This window comes from Drosophila eugracilis, unplaced genomic scaffold (genome assembly GCF_018153835.1).
Source record: "Drosophila eugracilis isolate 14026-0451.02 unplaced genomic scaffold, ASM1815383v1 contig_47, whole genome shotgun sequence".
NCBI classification, from domain to species: domain Eukaryota; kingdom Metazoa; phylum Arthropoda; class Insecta; order Diptera; family Drosophilidae; genus Drosophila; species Drosophila eugracilis.
The window spans coordinates 1,791,523-1,814,267 of record NW_024573338.1 but is presented as its reverse complement, the minus strand read 5'-3'; the positions used below and the strand labels follow the sequence as shown (position 1 = coordinate 1,814,267).

The 22,745-nt window shown below is 43.0% G+C and overlaps 1 protein-coding gene across 6 annotated transcripts in view; it reads right to left on the bottom strand.

Moving 5' to 3' along the window:
* LOC108109479 (kin of IRRE-like protein 1) overlaps positions 1-22,745 on the bottom strand; it is a 109,919-nt gene that overhangs the window by 52,335 nt on the left and 34,839 nt on the right. For all 6 annotated transcript variants that reach the window (XM_017218007.2, XM_017218005.2, XM_041819152.1 and 3 more), the window contains exon 2: positions 21,221-22,461. In XM_017218007.2, coding sequence (XP_017073496.1) covers positions 21,221-21,356 — 136 coding nt within the window. In that variant the 5' untranslated portion in view covers positions 21,357-22,461. The remainder of the gene's footprint in view (positions 1-21,220; positions 22,462-22,745) is intronic.

Below are 22,745 nucleotides of genomic sequence, written 5' to 3'. Positions count from 1 at the left end.
CTTCTTAAAGATATTTCCTAAATTTAAGTCTATATCGAACATAAAGCGTTAATGATCGGAAATATAATCAACAGCCCTGATATCCTTCTAGCCTAGGGTAAACAATATTTATTCCCACGATGCATCTGAGCATGAATATTGTTTTTACCCGTGTAGATGCCTCCTTTGAGCCTCTCATTCCACAGCTCCATCTCATCCACTTGGCTGCGTTTAATCAAAGGGATTTTCGTTGCAAAATTTAACTAATTTACTTTGTTACCATTTCGCTTTTTTTTCATCTTGTTTTTGGCAGTACAATATTTGCCTTTTCACTCCGAAACAGCCGAGGCGCCTTATTGAAATTTCATAGTCTAATTTTGGGCGCAAATTAAATTTTAATTACGCGCCCTTTCCGCTTCCTCTGCCACAGCTCCTCTTCAGTCCTTTTTCATTCCTGGTTGGCTTTTTGCAGCTCGATTGGCTTAATTGGAAACGCTCCATCCACGTATCCTGTAATATGTATATGTGTGTGTGTGGTAGTGGGTGTGTGAGTGTGTGGGCAGGCACTTTGATGCCTTTGACAACATTTGTGTTGGGTCCCCCGGAACGCGTCATTAATTTTTAACCCTTTGCCCTGGCCATATTTCCACTCGTGGCAAACAAGATTAAACCATTTGCTCATGGCACGCAGACATTTGGGCGCTTCGGTGATATAACAAAATATATGCAACGGAAAAGTTGTACTTTCGTACGCAACTGTAACCAGAAAACCAGCAGCCAAAAAATAATGCAATTACCCGCTCTTCCCCTATTTGTACAGCAACCAATGATAAGCAAGCCACAGGAAAAGTCAACATAACACACCCGACAGATAGTTTTTGCAGATTTTTCGGTTGCAATTCATTTGCTTTTTGTTTAGCAGGAGAAGGAGAAGTAGAAGGAGGAGTAGTTCAACCCACTTCAGGAATTTGAAATTAAAATAATTTCATTTGCTAGCAGGAAAAACGTTAGATATTGGTGTTAGTTTTGGGGAAGGAGGTTAATTGCCAGCTTGCACATGTCTCATTCGCCTGCATGGCTTTTAATCAACTCTTTTTGTGATTGAATTAAACAAATTTGTTTCTAATTTGGGACACAGAATCCAGAGCGCAAACATCGCTGGGCTCTATCCCAGCTCGACCAATTCGTCGTCAGTGGATCATATTTGCTAGCAGTGACAAGTCCAACATTTGGCTATTTGCAAAGCTGGAAATTGGGTAGCAAACTACTGCAGATGTTGAAGGGAGTCTGCAGGCCAAATTAAATCTTTACTCTTGTGCTGCAGGCATCGAAAGAGCTATATATAGTTTTCCCACCCCCCAATTTCATGGGATTCCCGGTGACAGTTGCACATTTTTGCCCCCAGTGTGCCAGTCATAATTACATCGAAATGGAGACACCAAACAGCCATGTCAGTTGCACTTCATTAAATCCGTAAAAAAGGAATAGAAGAGGGGATATTATATGACAGGGCGGAAGTAAATATGCAAACTTTTTCACTACTCCCACTAATGAATTTCAATAAAAGTTTTCCACTTTTCCGCTGGCGCCATTGTTGAGCGATCTATCACGCATTTCGCGACTTCCCCTGCTGCTCCCTGCACCATGTTGACATTGACAAGTTGGCAGGCGAAGCGAAATGCAATCAATATCCAATATTTACATGTATTCCGTATAGCCCCCGACACATTCTATTTTCTCTATGGACCAGACCAGGGGGTAAAATTGAAATGCAGCTGTAACATAAAATAGATGTCAGTTTTGCTGGAACTGACAACAAAACAAATTGAAAAGAAAATGGCAGCAGCAATGGCCAGATAAGCATAGACAAACACACACCTTCGGTTTTCCGCCCGCATAATTGTAATCAGTGTTTACAATCATTTGCGCCATTTTCCCCATCGAAACGCAGCCCGAAAATATGCAATCCCCTTTGCTACTTACACTACCAACAAAAAAAGGAGTATCACCACCACATGCAACTCAATTGTAGGCTGACCCCTGACCCCGTACATGTGTTGGCGCAACCAACAAAATGGCAGAAAGGGTTGGAATAACGCGGCGAAGTGCTGGAAAAAAAAGCCAGAGCGAGCCACTACTATGAAGCAGCTTCAACATAAAATTTTACGAGTCGTTTACACAAATAGCAACACTGTTGCCAATAAACTCTGCGCCCCACCCCCAACGACCCTTGACCCCACTCTCTTGTAGGGCTTGCACCTATTTTTCCTCCCCTCCACATCCACAAAGTCCAAGAGCGCTCGTTTTTGCAATTTTTATATTGTTCCAAAATGTTTTCGTTTCAACGCTTTTATATTTATTTTGTGCACAGAAAAAAAAATTGCCTGTAGCACAGCACTGCATTGGAATTGTTAAAGGGTGCTGTGTGTGTGTCTGAGTAAGGGTATGGGTGTGTGTGCGTGTTGTGTTTGCTAAAATAATGGATTTTTATGCGCATTTGTTTGCACGATGTCGGCGACGGAAGTGGCGGCACAGGATGAAATCGGGATGGGGATGAGGACGGAGGGCCACCACTGGATGGCTTTGTTCTCGGTGGCGCATTCGCGAAAATGATTGGGAAAATCAGTAAAGTGAAAAAGGACGAAATGGCATTGGGAATGTTATATTTTGTAAGTGAAATTTGAATACGCTATAGGAAATATATCTTTAAGCTTTTCATTTACTTTTAAACATCATAAAAATAATGATCTTGATGATAATGTTATTAAAAAATATTATTTCTTATTATTTTATTCTTCAAACTTAACCAAGCCAACTCCCAAAGTTGTCAAAACTTCGACAAGAGTTTGTAGATTGTACGTGAAAGCGTGGTAAAAATTCATACACATGAATCATGTGCCCGCGGGTCCTTGAACGTGCGTGTGAGCGTTGGCATAACTGTGTTTGCGTGTGCATGTGTGAGTGTGGCGGCAAACAATTGAATGCTTATAGCATTGACTTTTGATTGGCATTATGGACGGAACTGCCGAGTGGTTGTGAAAACCAAGGCAGGCAGACAATGAGTGTAACAAGGCAATTAAATATTACGGATACGCACCGTTTTCGCCACTTAACAATAGCACGACCAGTTGTTCTAGAGGAGAAAAAAAGGGTTAAGGGAAACAGCTTCAACCTCGAGATGACACTTCAGGCGAATTGCAGAGATGGAGTTGCAGGAAATGCAGGTGCAGAAGCAGGACGAAGTGCACGAGTGCACCGACTAAGCGCAGTCCAGGCAAATATTTGCCGGTGAAAAACAAGAGAGCAGCAAATGAAAATGGCAAACAACAAGGACGAGCTGAGTGGGTATTACGAATGCATCCGCTGTTAACACTCACTACCAAAATGCGCTCACGTAGTAGCTAGAAGCATATAGAAATAAACTTTGAGTTCAGGAGCCAAGGTAAGGAATGGCAAATTTACGTGAAAGCTCAGTTGACTTAAGCCGGGGATCTTTATTTCCAGAGAGAGATGGGTAAATGCTTGGTATGTGGGTCAGATTTGTTAGACCTTCATAACCTATTGCTACAAATTCGGAAACGAAAATCTCCTTGAAGGAGCAACGACCGCAGATCATAAAATAATATTTTATGGCCAACTCGACGGCTGCTGTTTCATAGACAGGGCACAAAGTGATAACGGTACACACTTCCAAACACACACACACACACACACTCTATACACTCACACAGCTAACAATAAACTACAAATGGCTTCCATGCACATAAAAGGCATCCCTTGTACAGATGTGAGTGTGTGTGAGTGTTTGAGTGGGTGTTCACATGGATACACTCTTTCATATCCTCACTTTTTGGCATTTTTAGCGTTACCTTTTCCTCAGCTCCGCTTTCCCGACTTTTCCGTCCCCAGTTGCCTTTGTCAACGATGTCGTTTTGTGCGGCTTTCACCTAGTTTAACTCACCCCCTCTACCCGGATTTTCTCGTATCTTCCCACTCCCCCCGCTTCCTCTATCTTTCTCACTTTGGGTGCTCTGTTAATAGTTTGCCTTGCGGAGGGTTGAGAGGCGGAGAAAATCCGCATGCCCCTTTTCTTTCATTTTTCCCAGTTTTTATGGCAAATTCGTTCGCGAGCTCCTTTCGTTGGCTTCCCCCCGCGCTTCCCTCTTCTAAATCCATCTCGTACTGCTGTTTTTTTTTTATTTGTATGTCACAGTTTGTTACCATTACTTTTATTATTTTTATTTTCTTGACATTCTTAGTGTAAGCCTTTGCCACCCCCCTTTTCCCCCAGCCCCTTCTTTAAGCCAGTGCGTTTGTGCCATTTTGTCACATAGTTTTCATGTTTTATTTAGCCATGTCTGACAAGTCGCTCCACGCACCACAATCCGAAGTCCCTTTTTCCCCAGCTCTATACTTTACTGCCTGCCCCCCGGTGGCAACTTCATACTTTACAACTTTGTGGCTGTTCGACGACGGCGCCAGAACGCACCTCACTCATATTTTTTATGGCCCCTGCTGTCCAGAGATATCCTATATTTTTCCACAGGAGGTGAAAAGTGGGGGCGGGACCGTTTCTAGTCCAGCACCAAGTTCCACGCCCAGTTTTAATTACTTATCAAGTTTTAAATGCCCGCTTTTCACAGCCAACTGCCTTTTATTGGGTGGACATTCGGCTGGCATTGTTTGTCTCGTTTTATGTCCTGGCTGGCTTCGCTCTGCTGCCCATTCTGTCATAAAATTTGTTAATGTCCTTTTGGCGTAAAATGGCTTTTGAATGGCTCTGGCGGACTGGACCGCGATAACGGCTGGCATTTCCTCGCCTAATTAAATGTTAATTTCAATTGATTGTCCTGATTTCGCAGATTCCATGCCGTATACACTGGGGCTGGTAACTAAGTAACTAAGCCAACAAGTTCTCAAGTCCTTCTGAGAGCCTGTCGTGTATTCTAGTTCTTGGCAAGGACTCGTCGTAGCTTGCAGTCAAGTTGTATTTAAAAGGATTATGCACTCGTGTGTGGCACTCAGACGGTCTCCGTGCCGGAAATGCATTGTAAGCAGTCGCCATGGCTTTTCTCTCCGCTGCTAAGATAAATTGCCCTTCAAGTGCAAAACAATTGAACTGACAGCTGAGCACTGCACGGGAAAAATGTTAAGATACATAATATATATCATATATATATATAATAAGTTAATCTTCTTTATATCTCAAAATGATCTATTAAAGTTTTTCAAACACAAAAAATCTATTAAATGCCCAAAATACAATGAAAAACCTTTTAATATCGACTTAAAATTGATTTTTTGAAGTGTAATAAAAGCGAGTCTGATGCTGCAACATCTTGTTGAAGGTGGAGTGGAGTCGCGAGGAAAATAAGAGCAGTTCGAGATGGCAAAAACAATTGCAGTAGGATAAACTTTTATTGAAAAACATTTTAAATGTAGAGAAGTTTGTTGTTTGGCCCTTGTTTTTAGCCCTGACCCTTTTGGCAGGACTCTCCATCTCGCGCCCCGTAGGAGAAAGTTTGTGCCAGCATCGTGAAGAACCGGGGCGACATTATTCATCAGCTTGTCACACACATGCTGAGACGGAGTCCGGCGGAGTCGTTGTCCCCTTGATTGGACAGATACCCAGTTGGTGGAACTGCACCACAATGTGCGGTGCATTTGTTGCAGGTTTATTTCGAACGACAAACACACATTCGAAATCTTTCGACTTGCAATTGAGATGGAATTTAATTTGATTTGAATTTCATTTGGGTTGTTTATTTTTTGCTGACTTTTAACATTTTCCAATGAAATTAATTTGTGCAACAAAAGCAGAATCGTCCTGTCTGCCAGAAAGTTAAATTTATGTCTGTGGTCGGTCGTTTGCTCGGAATTCTGTTATTTTCAATGCTCATAAATTTTTCCCTCTCAACATCTGGATCATTATTTATGTGCATAGTCATACGCATGTTCCGAATTGTCTGAGAGAATCATTTGGCTAAGATACACCTTAACATGGATCCTAAACTATCGCTTGTTGGCAATTTGTAGGCCGAATCAAATACCGATCGACATGAACTACTTTTCGATTTACATGCAGGACACTTGGCTAATCCGGCAATAGACTTCGACTACTGCTACTACGTCCTATTCCTTGCCACATTTGCATTGTGCCCCAGTCTTTGTTCGAGTATTTTGTGTGCATGTGGTTGATACTCTTTCAGTTGGCAGTCACCAGTTACCAACTGGCGGTTGCGGCACTGGTTTCCATTTTTGTGTGTTTTCCTTGGTCTCGCCCTCCGTTGATGTTTCTGTTGTTGTTGGCATGGCATTTGGCCAATTGTGTATGTGTGATTCTGTGTGTGGCATCGGAACCTGCTGAGTGGGGACAAACAACATGGAACCCCGGCTCCGGATTCGGCACTGGCAAACAGACAGGACGTGGGCTTTCCTTTTCGGCCCTGGCCAGCATTGCCTTTATTGTTATTTCTTGTTGTCCAAGGACAAGAAGTTTGTTTGTATCCCGGAATCCTCAATTGAAATGCATATCGAAGGGTCAGAGAGTCTCCGTTGTTTTCCTTACTTCCTTGTTTTTTTTCCCATCCCCCATACCCTAAGACTTCTTCGTAATCTTTTCCCCCTCCGAAAGACATTAATAAGGCAAAGATAAACTAACCGAAAAGAGCATTAAAATTTACTTACTGACTTAACCGACCATAAACACAACTCCTCCAACCCAAAAAGCGGCCAGAAAACAAAAAGGATAACATCTGACCTACTGGGTGAACACTTTCCGGCTGACATTTGCTGGAAAGGGGAAGGGAGGGTGGTGAAGACAGGTGGACCACATGTTAAATCGACGCCGCGTTCAAGCATAAGCCTGCTTTTACTTTTGCCTTTGCTATGCTCTGGCTTTTAGCTTTGCTTTTGCTTCTCTTCAGAAATCCCTTTTAATAGCAAGCGAAACGAACACGTAAATGAGCCAGCACATTACACATACGCAGCGTGGGCATTATGCACTCGCCTTTGCCGGCCAGGAAAGTCCATTTGCTCCAGCGATAAATTAACAACAACAAAATGTAGCCGAGGGTGTGGGGATTGAGTCAAAGTGCCAGTTGGCCAGTCGGTTGGTGAGTCAATGAATGGAGTGAAATTACTTAATGGTACGAAATTGTACTTTGCTTAATTACTTGGCCACTGATACCACAAACACACACACACACATACATACATACACAGACATAAGCACACCCAAGGATACGTGGCACAAACAGTAAAGCTTGTATGTCATTCATGCGTCGCAGCAACGTAGTCGTGGGTGCCGTAAAAACAACTTTACGTATTTTCCTCTGGCATCGTAAATTTAACCAACTGTGTGTGTGTGTATGTTAGCCTTGTTTACGACTTGCTTTCTTGAGGTTGCCTTCGCTGGGTAGCCAGCTGGGGCTTAAATAATTCCTAACCTAGTATTTAATTGGCACGCGTAAGCGATGGCGTTGCGCATACGCCATGTATGACATTTTAAATTGTTTATGAGCTGCCCGGGGCTAACTAAGCGTAAACTGCGACCTGGCTGGCTGGCTGGCCTGGCTGGCCTGGCTGTCAGTTGAAGGCTTCTCCACTACCACCATTGGTTAATAGAATAAGGTCCTGGCGGCAGCCAGTTAATTGTTATGAGAATTGCCAGCGCCCCCCCTAACACATACCCAACCAATGGAAACGCTCTGCTACTTCCTGCTGGTGCTGTCATGATTTGCTTGGGGCATTCGGGTTATCACTTTGGGTTAAGTGGTTCTGGTTTAATTGGCAAAGTTTTTGGCCAACAGCAGCCGTTGCCGTTGCCGCTGCCGCTTGTTGCGTTCCACATCCGCTAGCGTTTAGCAGCGGTTTCCGGCCATTTTCCAACCAGCAATATACCACCCTCCAACCACCCCCTCTCATCTTGTGTGCGAGTGTGCAAATATTTGTTTGCCAAGCTGAAAGGACCGTCAGGGGTCACGGGTATAGTAGGTGTTGCTGTGACATTGTTTGTACATGATTTGTTATGTGAAATGTACACACGAGAGGAGCGACCGACCGGCTGTTGTCTGTGTTTGTCGAGGGGCTCGAAAATATATTTTAATAATCATGCAGTGCATTAACTTTGGGGCCGCCTTGTAATTGCATAATAACAATGTTTCGTTCCTTGTTTGCCCGCCGGCGTCAAATCAATTTTGCGCCCGCTGAACAAACAGCAAATGAAATAACTACGCAGGACCCCAAACCCCTATACATCGCTCTTGTTTGGGTAAATTATTAAGGCCTCATTGCATGTCACTACCGAAACTGTCCGTTCGATTGTTCGATTGTACATTGTGCCATTTTATTAGTTTCCAAATTTGGGTTAATTAAAAATTTATTTTGTAGTATTGTGTACGCTCTCTGCTCTGATTACACACACACATGTGCACCCCAATGTCTATGTCCATGTGTGCCTGCATTAGGCTCGATGCTCTATGCTCTATGCTCATTGCTTATGCCCATCGTTTACCCGCCATCCATTCCCTTGCCAAATGTTGCGAAATGCAATCGATTTTGCATTTTGGCCAAAATTTATGTCGTTTTCATATTGAAATGGCCTTTGGAGGGCCTGGCGGTGGTGGCAGCGTGGGTGGGCTGCTCTTATCGGGGTAATTAATATGAATTCATTGCAAATGTGTTGCATACTTAAGAGCTAGCTCGTTACAGAAATAGGACATGTCCATATTTATGCGATCAATTTGCCTTTGAATGCTGGTACAATGCTTAATGCATTACCCAATGCTAAGCTAGTTCAGCAGCTGCTGCAGAACATTTTCCAGCAGATATCACAAATCAGCAATGGCAAAGTAAACGGCTAACAAATATTTATAGCGAAAGGAAGCAGCGAGCCGAGGAAGTGGAACGCCTGCAATATTTATTACAAGTTGCATTCAGTCAACAAGCACAATGGCTGCCAGGCGAAAACAAACAGCTGAAAGCAAGAGCACAGCAGTCTATTGCCTTCGCCATTCAAGGATCTGCCCTGGAAGTCGAACTCCAAGTCCAAAGCCCCATACTCCCCCATACCCCATAACCAACCCATACAGTCAAAGCCAATCCGAGGCGGCAGTGCAGTGGAGAGAAATCATTTAAATAAAAGTCAATGTCATGCCATGTAACGAAGACAGCGAATAAATAGTCGCAGTCAGAATATCAGGCACTGAACTGTTTCCAGACATGCAAAAGGGGGGCAGTAGCAAATGGGTTATGGTAGGGGGTGTTCTTAGGGCAAGTGGCTGGCACGAGCCAAGCCCAAGAAAAAGGACTCAGGCTGCTACTACTACCCAGCCAAGAGACTTGGTAAACACGAGAAATATGGGGCGTATGTGTAATATGCTAGACAGCGAAAATTGTATAAGAAATGGGATTGCAAAAGCGAAGCGAAGCGGTCGACGCTAAATAAATGTCCTCCCACACAGAAAACAAAGTTTCCTCATATATTTGTAGAGTTCAAAGTTATAGAAGTTCTTATAGATATAATTTTCCATTTTAAATTAGGAAATTAGACCCTTAAAGGAGTTTCAAAAATATTTTTATGTATACGACACAAAATTCCTTTTCAGGGTAATTAATAATAATCATTTAATTAGAATTTTAAGCTCTTCATTATACCTTTTCTTCCTGTGGACCTCCCCCTGACTCGCTTTTTCTAAGCAAAGGAAAATCTCGGCCGAGCTGGAAGACATTTAATTTGGCATAAAAATGAGACCCGCTGACAGATGGCCCAAAAGATGACGATGGGGGAGTCGACGCAGGTAGTCTTTCCCAGCAAAAAGGAACCAAAGAGGATGCTGGCGTCTACGACTGGGTCTACCCTCTAATGTATTTTCATTTTATAGGCTCATTAAATTACGCTTTATTGCCGTTAAAATAAAATATTATGTGATAAAAATAACCGTTCTTGGGGCGGAATGAACGAAAGGTTGTCCCTTAAGTGCCGGGGCCATAAAGTGAGGCAATGAATAGAGCAGCGTTATATATGGCAGCTATATGGTTGGATGCATTCTGCACTTCCTTTAATCTCGCACAGCATGCACAAAAATTGCCATCAAAATGTGCCCGTCTGGCTGGGCAAATCTAGTTTCCATGTCGACCCATTTTCCGAGACATGTTTGTCGGGATAAATTTATTTCTCCGCTTTCACGCTTTTTCGTTGTTTTTAATTATTCCACTTTTGTTGTCTGGCTTGGGACTTTTGCTTTTGCTTTTCCTTTTGCTTTTTCTTTTTTTGGATTTTGTCGGCTTGTCACATTTGAATGAAATGAATGAATGAGCCGGAGTGGATCCTTTGGCCAGCAACTGGGGAACTGAGAACTGGGACCAGTTCAGGCTGCACTCTGCCAGCACAGAATGTCAGCCCAAACTAATCGGATTAGTGTGTCCTACTCCTCTTTTTTCACGAACCTCTATAGCCCACACCCCAGCAAGCGTTTTGCACGTGTGACGGATGGGTCCTTGTTCACGGAGGAAGGATATTTTCAGGGAATGCGACTGACGCTCGTTAGCCCAAGTGACCTCCATTCGGGGACTCGGCACGTTTTAGTGTAATTAAAAAGATATCCGGGCAGACAGTCGGTTGATAGTGGTTCCGCCGCCAGTCAAGTCAGGAAGGATATACACTTTTCAGCTGAAAAGATTTCTCACACCCTTCCCATACGGAAATATAGAGGGGGAGGCGAAGTGACGTGACACGACTGCAGGAGGAAATTGTTGTCATTTCAAATGGCGAAAGAACATAATTTCTGACGTATGCGATTACGGGGAAAACTTGCACTGCTGGCTCACGAAAAGGAACGCCGGGACGAAGGACAACTAAACCGTAGACAAAAGGCTAAAAACGAAACAAAAAGCGACAAGCAATAAAATGAGAAACCGCGCCATAGTAAGGCTAAAGCCAGGCCAAAAGCACATCAATCAACGATGGCGCGGGGTCTCCACAGGATCAGGGGGAGGTGCTAGTGCCCATGCCGGATGTGAAAGGATAAGCGTATTGTGCGAAAGAAAGTATTCGCCCTGTGTGCATTTGTGTGCTCTGTTCTGGTTGCTCCCCGAACTGCTGTTTGTTGTTAGTTTCATGCCGCACCGACGACCACAAAATACCTACAAGTCACGGGATTCACGGTGGTATCCACGGGCCAAAGAGAAGGGGGGAGGGAGAGCATTGCCACAGCCACAACCAAAGGGGAGGTTGCCAGTCAGTCAGTCAGTTAGAGAGACAGTCAGACAAACACGGGCATAAATATAAAATATGTACGTGCGTGTGTTGTTGCGGTGCGCAGAACAAGATTAAAGTGTTGCCAGCTTGGGGCAGGAACAATAAAAAACTAAAGGGGATTGAGCAGGCTTAGGTGAGCAGAACCCGGGAATACCCTAAAGCACGTCGCAGGGTAACCTAAAAAGGAAAATAAATGAAAGTGACAGAATAGTTGTGACTTTCACTTACCAAATTGAATTCCTTCATTTTTTTTAACAACGAAATAAGGTGTTTAAATTAAAATTAGCGAAGATTTTGTGATATAAATTAATAAGTATTGGAATAAATACAGAAAACATAAAAAGATAGAAGACCATAGAACCTTCTCCCAGGCTTAACTTACAGTTTTCTTCACAAAAACCAAACTAACCTCCCTTTAAAGAGCAGTTAGCTGGAAGAACCTTAGAATTGACACAACTTTCAAAAGTCAAATGAGGAGAGGAGGGGGAAAAGCGTTTATGACTGTGTGTGTTAGTAAGGACAACAACATTGTTGCCGCAACACAATTAAATGTGGCAATTTCATATTTAGTTTAGCCGTGTGTGTGTGTCCTGATTAAGATGGCAGGCGCACACGAAAAAAAGGAGGTTCACCTGCCCTCCAATACCTCCAGAGCCAGTGGAGTCCACAATTAATCTCTGCTGTGGGACATCACACACACACACACACACAGAGCTTCTCATTCCTGTGGAAGATGCATGTGTGTGTATTATTTTATGGCTCATGGTAATTACAGGTGTCGCTATAATAAATTATCTTTGAATTTACTGTTTGTCGTTCTCATCGTTGTTCGTTGTTGTTAATGTTGTTGCTGCCAGTTGGTTGTTCGTTGTTCTTGTCACCGGAGGAGTCTTGTCACAGGATCCTCTGCTCAGGCTAGTGTGCGAGTGTGTGTGAGAGTATGAGTTGGGATAATTGGCTGGCCAACTGGTCCTCCTGCTGCCCTGATGATGTTCCTGCTGCCTGCCTGCCTGTACTGCTGCTGCTGTCGCTGGCAGCTCGCATGTCCTGGCATTGATAAGCTTTATTAAAAAGGATAATGAGCCTGTGGTTGTAAGCTTGCGCCTGTGTGCGTGTATGTAATGCGGTTTTGTAGTTTCATTTGTATGTGTGTTTGTGTCTGTGTATGTGTGTATGTCCTGGCCAGTCGCCCGTACATGTGTCCATTATAAGTTTCGCCGTTGTTTACGAGTTGTCGGTTTGCTGTAGTTGTTAATAGTTATGAGTTAATGGAGTTTTTGCCTCTACCACTGTTTGTTTGCTAGTTGCCTTCCGTTTCCATTATTATTTTCGGATTATTATGATTACTTTTGTTTGGCCGCATAATCAAATTAACTGAATGCGAGCCCTGCCACTTCCGCTGCTGCTGCGCTGCTCCTGCTTTTCCCGCTGCTTTTGCTGTTCCTGACAAACAAGTTTTTTTTTTACACCGATTCTTTGGCAGGCATTTCCTGCCCTGCAAACGAACACCCCTATAATTGCATAATCAAGCGCCCTCTTTGTGGCGCTAAAAAAAATATAACTTTCCTCAAACGACTTTTTGATGTGGCTGATTTCACTTTGATTGGGTTACGCAAAGTTACAGGAATACACCGATCGATGGCGGTGCAGATGTTATTCTAGGGGGCTAACATTTTTCACATTCAATTCGATGGATTTTTGTGATTTATTTTCAGAGCGAAAAGAGGAAAACCTTTGACAATAAATTGTTTACTATTAAAGTCAAGCTTTAATCCATTTTTGTAGATTTTTTGATTTAATTAAAAGTAAAAGAACTTCTGATTAAAATGCAGATCCCTACCTTTCCACTAGTATCCCCTTTTAACGCTGTCTTTTGTTACTTAAAAAATATATATATTCTTTATTTTGGTTAACCATTCGGTTGGCCCAGTTAGCTTCTGCACATTTGGAGCCTTTCTATGCCAGCGGGCTATTGATTTTCGGTGCTGCATGGAGGCGGGTCTTGTTGTGTCTGCATTTCAATTGGAATTTAAATGGGTTTCGAACCCGAAATCCTGTCGAGAAGCACGTTTCGAATGCACTTCACATGCAGCGAATACGCTTCCGTTTCTGGATTTTATGGACTTACGACGCCGTTCGCCGTCTGAGTACCGTTTGGGATTAAAGTGTCCAAGTCGGATGACTGGGAACGTTCACTGGCAGCCAGTCAGTGGTTGGGTGGTTCAGAGATGGCTTTGTTGGTTTGGCTGCTTTAGGTGGTTTAGGTGCTTAGTGCGGTTTGGTCAGGAGTGACAAGTACATGAAGCTGTTCGGTCTGTTTATGCATGTGCTGAAACGGCAATTTAATGAGCGCGCCAAGCGTAATCCTCCCCCGGCTTTTGCCTTTGGCTTTTGAAGGAACAGCAGCAGTAACAGAAGCGGGGACAGGAGCAGCAGAAGGAACAGGATGGGTAAGGACGTTCGCCTGCCACTCGAGGCGAGCAGGAAACGGAAATTACTTTGCAAACACTTTGCACCACCTTCGCTCCGTCGCTTAACCCCCGAGATCCTCGCGTGGCAACTCCGTTGGTTCAGGAGTCAAGCGAAGGGTCAGAAGGGGTCCTGCCTTCGTCTTGCGTCATTTTCATTTTCTTCACGCTATTTCCAGCCGTTTGCTCCTTTCAGCCCTTTTTTTTTTATGGCCAAAGGCAGTATGAAATATGAATTGCGGTTACTTCAAAAATCTCCTTCGTTCGCCTGGCTATTTTCCAGGAGAGCCGCTGGCAACAAAAATCAACTGCATTTAACTTTGTTGTGCTTTTTCGTCGTAGTTGTAGTCGCTGCTCCTGCTTCTGCTTCTGCTGCTGCTGCGGCACATTGCCATTTTATGGCTAAATCCACTTTGGCAACACACACACACTCACACACACATACTCGAACAGCCCAGAAATAGAAGGAAGGAAGCAGGACATGGCCTGGTGGCCAGAAAAGGGGGCCTCTTCCACCTATGGCTTATTGAAACTTGTTGTAAGTTAAATTATGGCCGAAATGCTGTTGGCTGCTGCTGTTTCAGTCCTCGTATGCTACTAGGTGTATGTGCGGGTTAAAATTACCTTTAAATTGAAAATTATTGTATGTGCGCGCGCTCGACTCGCACTCGAATCGCAGCGCAGTTCCTCCAACCTCTCCAACGCTCGAACCTGGCTAAAACATAAATTTCTGTGGTTTCTGCCGCAAATTGCGTTGGCTGTCGGATGTTGGATGGGGGATGTGGGATGTTTGGGGTGGTAGCAAATGCCAGTGGGCCAGCAAAGCGGGCCCTGAATTACTTTTTCAATTTAAGACTCTCTCAGCGGCAGGTAAATGAATTAATGGGTGTGTGTGTGGGTGGGGGGACATCTTAATTTATATTCATAAACATGAAGAGGCTGGTTCTAAGGCAGAGATTTAGAGGTCTGGCCAAGTGATTGGTAGCAAAGCCAGAGTGAAAGAGAGAGAGAGAGACTGCTGGACACCAGTTGTCCTTTTTTGTCAATTTTGAATGGCTTTTAAAATGATTAAATTTCATTTGTGAAATATGCCACTGTGACAGGCGAAGGAGCGGTGGGAGGAGCACCATCTGGCTATTGGCTTCCGTTCGATTTGTGTGTGACAAGTCTATTAAAAGACCACACTTTAAGTGTCTTCTATTTAAGAACTGCTTTTTGCCTATAATTCCTGGTCGACGTTTGGGGTTCAAGAGTTTTGAACTTGCGGCAGAGCCTGTGACATTTTCTCCACACTTGCCACGCGTTTGTCGTTTCGGCAAATTGGTCGATATGGACCCCTCTACGTCAGAGTCCTCTAGGGCTTGTTTGTTTGCCTGGCGGGGCTCGTAAATAAATCATTTGATAACTTGACGCGCTGCCTTCCGTTTTCGATACTCCGCCTTTCCGCCATCCACCACGTATCCTATATCCTGTGGTCAAGGCTTCACCTCAAGCAACTGGCGACTTGTCCGCCGCCACAAGATATTGTGATTTATTTGCTTTCGCTTGGCTGTGACGTGACGCGACTTTGGCCAATATCGATTGGGTTTAGCTTTACGAGCTACACGGAAAAATATCAGGTCAATATTATTAATTGGGTTTCCTTATTACGATGGTTCCTCGTTGAGTTAAGCGGCGTATAACGCGTAAGGCTATATCTTTCAAGTTTCTTTCATATTTAAATTGAGACTTAAAGCCCAAATTGTTCTAATTTTTAAGCTTTTCTTTCAGTGCCCTCCTCGTTCAGCTGGCTTACCAATTTCCAGTTGCCACTTTGTTGTTCCGGCCTTATCTGTGCCAACTTTTGGCTCAACGCAAAAGGGAAAAGCAGGGTAGCGGGAAAGCGCGTCGTTAATTTTTAGTGATATTGAGGGGTAAAGTTCGTTTGGACATTGCTGGGGCAACCGCTCGCAGTTTCAATTATCTAAGTCCTCTCTTTCATGTGGCTGCCGACAACAATTTACACTGGCTTTTGGGCGGGCCAGAACGCCAAATAGTTGGAATTCCCCCAAATAGATTTCCTCTGTAGTGGTCGAAAGACGCATGCTACTATAGCTGGCTCATTTGGGCAAAGGCGAAAACTTTGGCCAGAACCACAAAACATCGAAAAAAACAAGGTAAAGCCGGTTGGTCGTAAAAAACTCTTTAAGCTTTTCCGGTGGTGAAGACATAAGGCAACAACAGGGTTTTCCACTTAGCCTTTGGGGCAAGGTAAGGTAAGAAAAGGTAAGGTTAGGATCAGGTGGCATACGGCCGCTGTCATAACCGAATCAATATGACTGCCAGGCAAGCCAGTCGTCAGGTGCAGCTGGCCGGAGCCAATCAGCTATTAATAGAGCTGAGAATCAGCTTAGACGACAGACTTATGGGGATATCGTTCACAGGACATGACACGCACACACATACATACATACATACACGGTTGACCCCCCGAAGAAAGCGGACAATTTTCTATTTATAATCAGGTTGAAACGGAGACCTAAGCCTCCGTTTTTTGCTCCACCCATTCTTACCACTGGCATGGGGATTAGGTATTTGAAAAGTTTTTGACCCAAAAGGCTTTGGCATGTGCGTGTGTGTGTGTGTGTTAAGGGGGTGGGGTGCCCCGAAGTCCATAGACAGAGATATAACTCCTCTGGACGGATTTTGTTTGCCTGACTTTGTTGCCACTTGCCAACAATGGCAACCTGTCCGGAGTCCGGAGTCCGGAGTCCGTAGTCCATAGTCCGGAGTCCCTGCCTTCGGATTTGCCTATTTGCCTGAATGCCCATTATCGTCATCTCCATCATCGCCATCAGAGCCGGCCTGAGCTTAGGTTTGAGCCCCTCTAACCTAACCCCTTTTTGCGTTTTTGATCTATGCCCCAAAATCCAATGCCTCACATACAGACAAAAGTTTTGAGGCGCCACAAACTTTTCGGTGGCTCTGACGCTCGAATTTCCTCAAACCAGCTCCCTGCCCTTCCCTTACCCAACCAGTTGTCATGGCAATTTTGAAAGGAGATATTCAATTTGGTTGGCTCCTCGTCTCCACATAATACTTTCTAAGCAGTTTGAAGTTTTAGGGCCACTTTAAATGGCCACAATTTGTTGCCGGAATGCCGATGGTGCAACTAATTTAATCAAATTAACTCAAGCACTCGGTTCAGTGCATGAAAATGATCAACTCATTAACAAATATCTAAGTTTGTGTTTTGTTAGTAATGGGAAAATGTGTATAAGTTTAAGCGATTAAACGGTTTCAAAGTTTTGATTTATTTTTTGGCCCCATTCCTGGCATAATTCAATTTGGCAGTATTATTCTTGGGAAATGCGAAGGCAAAAAGGAAAATCCCGAAGGGGAACATAAAGGCGGTCTAAGCCCTGTGAGTTGGTAAAAATTCAAACAATATGGCCAAAAGCTCATCAAGCGCATCAGTAGGTCTTAGCCTGGTCCAAAGCTGACAGCATCTTAGCCGGAACGAGGAGCTGAAAAGCCGGAACAGGAGCTGTGGCTGCCACCAAATCCATTCTGGCAGCCGGCTTCAAGGAGGTTTCCTCTGACTGCAAGGTAGTGAAATTTACAATTTAAAATGCATGCATAATGAATGTTGTTTGCTGCCAAAAGACTTTCAGTTCGGGTGAGTCGAGAGGGATACGGCGACCATGACCCCAACAACCACCCACATAGTCCATTGCCATGGGGCTTTGGGCCCCCTTCAGCGTTGCCAGCCCCCTTGGCCATGAAACAACCAAAATGAAAACAAAAAAAAAACAAATGCATAACAACAAAAACTCAACAACGTCGACTCGACTTCAACTGCAGCTGGAAAAATCCTTAATCTGTGCGAAATTTAGTAGGGCACAGTGAAAATGGGAAATGCAAAGGGAATGCACGGGGAGAAATGTCCTTAAATCTGTATTTTGTTAATAAATAATTAATAATTATTAGGTGTATAGAAAGGAAGGGGAATATACTTAGATTTGTGATGAAAGTGAAGAATTTTATAGCCCTAAAATTATATTTTAATAAACATCTCTATATTGCTTAGCACAAAGAGATATCCTTTCACTTAATCAAATTAATATTTAAGAAATATTTAAACTAAAAAGTGTTATGAATACCAATGAATGAAATTTCTTTCAGGCAGGGTATTTTACCAAATCTGAGCATGGGAGAGGGCCATGAGATAGATGAGACCATGACTGGCAGCTGGATAGATGCTTCCTTTGGCCTTTGCTTTGTTTTTTGGCTTATTTTGCATTAGAAAAGCCCCAACAAACTGGGGGAGAGGACTTCCACTACCCACAACTCCTGTGCATGTGTATGCACATATTTGCCCGACTTTGTTTACCAACACACACACACACACATAGTAACACAACTACGGTTGAAAAATTTGTGCATAATTTTGCTAGGCGAAAATATGCTTTGGTCCTTGAGAAGCCAGAAAAGCTGGGGGAAATCGATGACAGGGCACATGCCAGGACCCAACACACCCGCTGGGATCCCTCTTTACACTTGCTTTGTTTGCGGATTAAGCTGCCGGGGAAGCTGTTGTCCTTGTAGTTGTTGTTCTCGTCGTCGTCGTACTGATACCATTCAATTCTATTCCCCATCCTCATCTGCATCCGCAATTGAGCTCCAAATGCTGCGCTCTCTAATTTAATTAGGCGCGTGCCGCAACAGGAAGCTGTTTGCAATCAGGCGTCGCATACAAACGCCTTTGGATTTGGATATATATACATATGTATATATAATCACATGAGACCACGCCCACCTCTCCAGGATATATATATCTTTACATGTGCAAAATATTTTCATTACGTGCTCGGTAGCTTGGCAACTGCTGGCGACATTTTTTCCCATATTTTCCACTCTTTTCTCCACGTAATTCTGCAGGTCGCGATTTTCTTTAATTGTTACACACGCGTGACAGCATTTAATGTGTCTCAAAGGTGGAATTTATGGGAAATATTTAACAACTTTGGGTGACTTAAGTTCTTTCTATGTTCTAATAGCATTACTAGGCACTTTCTATTCGTTCTCACTTTGGAGCTTCTGTTTTAACGAAAACTTTTAGTAAACTTTATGACCAGAAGAAAAGTAACAGAATGTTCAAATTTCTCATTTGGATTCTTCGACTCCCAGTGAGTCATAAAAAGTGCCATCTATTTTGTCAGAATATCGATTGAAACAAGACTGAAATTGCTACCTGGTCTAAAAAGTCTTGATTAAGTCTTGGCTTTCATTATTTTAGTGGGCCATTAAAAGTTGCCACCCAAGCTGGCTCGGCTCTAACCTTTTTTCCTATCTAAACTTTTGAGATTTTATGTAGGAGCCAGTGATATGGCTCCAATTTCCATTAACAGTCAGCTGTTTGCACCCACTCACCCACACACATGATGGTAGAGGCTATACGGATACTCCAACTGGAGCCCATTAAACACATTCCAAAATTGAAAAGTCATGTTGAACTTTTTTCCTCTGCTGCTGCTGCCTTTGCTGTTTTTTTTTTTTTTGGCCAGTTTGCATGATTTGTATTTATCTGGGCGAGTGGAAAGGTCTTATCGGGCACAGTTGAGAGAGATAGATGAAAACTTTCAGTTTGATTACTTAAGAATTTGGTCAATGATTTCGAATAAAGCCGAATAGTTGTCGGAAGTTCAAGTGTCCAGAATGGGGCAAGGATTGTCCGATCTCTTCTCAGGCTCACACACATTCATGGCCGTAATAAATTTCCGCCTGCTTGAGTGCCACAAAAACACACAGACATACGGACAGTCAAACACATACGTGAGGAATTCCCACCACCATGATGTCCTGGCCATTATCCTGCATATAAAGTCGTTCATTTCCTTGTTGTTTTTTGGTCATTCCTGCTTTGATTTGCCATCCCCATGCATCCCGCTGAGTGTGTTAAGGCCATTGTATTGCATACATAATAAATTTTATGAAACGTAAATTTTTATTGAGACCAATTTTTGTCGCTGCCATAAAAGCGAAGAACATGAAAGGAAAAAGAGCTCTTTCCAATCGAGGCGAATGTTTTATTTATGACTCTGGTTCAATTTGGAAATTAATTTCGCATTAACTATTTTCGATTCCGAATTAGAAGCCAAGCGACATTAGAAATGCTCACTGGGTAAACAACAAATATTGTTTGTAGTTCTCCTCTCTCCCCTTACGCCTCCCAAACAAAAAACATTTCAAATAGTTGGAATTAGGAAAACAACACAAATGGAGAGCAAATAGAGAGCAAAGACAAAAGACAAACACAAATAGCAGAGTTCCCAATTCGAATTTGCTGCTGTAAATGAAAATATTGCGAATCAAACGAGGCGAACTGAAACAATGCCAAGCGAAAAACGAATCGAAATGAAATGACATGAAAGGGACTTTGAACCGTGAGACCAAAATCAAATGACAAACGTTGGGCCCATCTGCTGATTTGTGATGGCCAAATAAAAGAAATGATCACTCACCATCACCGCCCAAACAAAAAAGTTAAATAAAACTATCATTTACGATGTTGCCTCATTGTTTTGCATGCCCAAAAAAGTTTTTATGGGTGACCTAGCACTGCGTATACGTAATCCCCATGTGAACTTGGCATTAAGTTCGTCATTTGGATTAGAAAAGCAACAACGAAATTGCAAGGAAAACTGATGAAATGGCCTCTTAAATTTAAAACCAATTGGTTTCAGTAATTGCCTTAAGCTCTTGCCACCCAACCCCAACCCATACGATTATCGGATTACGCCTGTGAGGAAACAACATTCAGGATAATGCCGAATGCATATTCATATGCATAACAAGCGGTAATATTTATTAAAACGCTTCGCCTTGTTTTCCACTGCCGTTCGATTTAATATTCAACGGCGATGCTGTAAAATGCTTGAATTGTTAATGAAATAATGAATATATATGAGTTTAAAGGCTGAACGGTTTAAGCGGCTTTCATGCGAGTAATTATATTTCAATTACAACGTTCGTGAGCACTTCGATAGATCTCCTGCTGACCTAGATCACCTCAGAACCACCGCTTGAGAGAAATATTTTCAAAAAGAGAGTGAACTCATCAGCTCACGGCTCATTAGCACGTTTCTACTTGAGGGGAGGGCAAAGGAGAGTAAAAAGATTGCCAGACAACTTGATTGAACTTCAATGAGCTCGAAGATGGCTGCTTCCTTGGAGCTGAAGATTAATGCTAATGTGACAACTTAATCGAAAGCCATTTACAAGTCATGTCAAGTGGAGGGCTTCTCTGTCTCGCTCTCTGTAGAGCTCCTTATTATGACAGGACCTCGATGTATCTACATAGGCTTTGGGGGGTAGCCGGGCAGAAGGAGCAACTGAATCGAGCCGCATGACGACGACAAATCCATAAAAAAGCACGTTAAATATTTGCATTAATTCCGGGAACTGGCTGATAAGTCTGTAGATGCTAACAGGAAACAGGAGACAGGGGAAAGGGACTGCTGTTGACACTTACCCGGCAAACATGATGCGACTGCGATGACGATAAGGAGCAATAGTTGGACCATCTCCGTGCTTCGCCAGCTCCAGCTTGGGTTCCTTGTGCTCCCTGTGCTCCTCCAGCTACTTTTGCTCCTGTTTTGGCTGCTCATTTTGCCAAAGTCGTTTGGCTCTTATCACTAAATGCGTTACTTTGTCAACGACCCGACTTTCTGGGTGGAGTGGTGTTTTGTTTGGACTTTAGGTGGGGCCTGCCTTCTGCCTTTAGCCAGCTGACTTTGACTTTTACTGCACGACTCACTTGAATTTCAGTTTCCACGGCTCAATTTTGCGATATCAGTCAGTTGTGTTTATGGTTAGGAGAACCGCAACTGTGCATAAACAATAAAAAATATAGCAGAATGTAGGCCCGAACTGTCATGACAAACAAAAGGGAAACACGAACTGCCAAGTGCTTTGTTGCTCGATTACGAAAAGTTCTTCGATATTTGATATTTTATATTTGATATTAGGTTAAGTTGTGGGAAAATCCTTTTCGGAGGCAGTATTATTTTACGTTTGTTGATGGTGTCTAGTTGCTTAATCAGAAATTTACACAATCCCGAAAAGGATGAAAGCACAGTGAAAATTTCAATCAAAACTTTACTCTTCCTTTTGGCGGCTTGAGTTTTCTTTTTGCTTTATGTTTTTATTTTTTTGCTTTTTAGCGCTCGTTAACTTCAGCGTTTGCGTCTTTGTTTGTTCCGTTTTTTGTCTTTTCGACGCTTTTCGCTTTTCTTTTTTTTTTGTGTTTTCACAATTTTTTGCTCAATTTTTAATGCAATTTCCACGCTTAACTGCACTTTTTGCCATTTCGCTTGTTATTCCTGTTTCTTGTGATGTTGCCGTTTCTGTTTCGGTTTTTGCATTGCATTTATTTACACGAAATATACACACACACAGAGAGATAGACACAGATACGAACACCGATACACACTTACACCATAGCAGGCGACCGGAAACAGACAGAGACAAAATATGTACACAATTTGCAGCGCTCTCGTTCCCTCCTCCGTTGCATTCACAATTCCAAATTACTTTTTCTGCTATTCCAGTTATGGTTATATCGTTCGCCCTTGTTCAATCCTGCAAATCAGATCAGCGTGCTTCGGTCCCTCATCAAGTGGCCCTTTGTCCTGGCCAAGGACTCGTTACTGGACTGGGGGATCTAGGTCTGGACTCTGTCAGGAGTCGAGCCTTCGCATCTTCTTCATATATCTGAAAAATGCAAATAAAAACAACATCAGGTTAGTGGAAATGTTTTAAGATATTAGCTTTTTCTTCAATTAAAAGTGAAATCAACTCTGAAAATAAACTCTCTCTTTGATTAGCAGAATCATAAGTAAGTTGGCAAAATTAAAACTCATTAGATTTGTATGAGTATCTTTGCATCGCTCATAACATTTCCCATTCTGGCAGAAGGAGGCTTATTTTTGAGGCTTATGCTAAGTATATGAGAAGGAGCCGCTCTTCATTTGATATTTTCTTTGATGCTGCTGGCA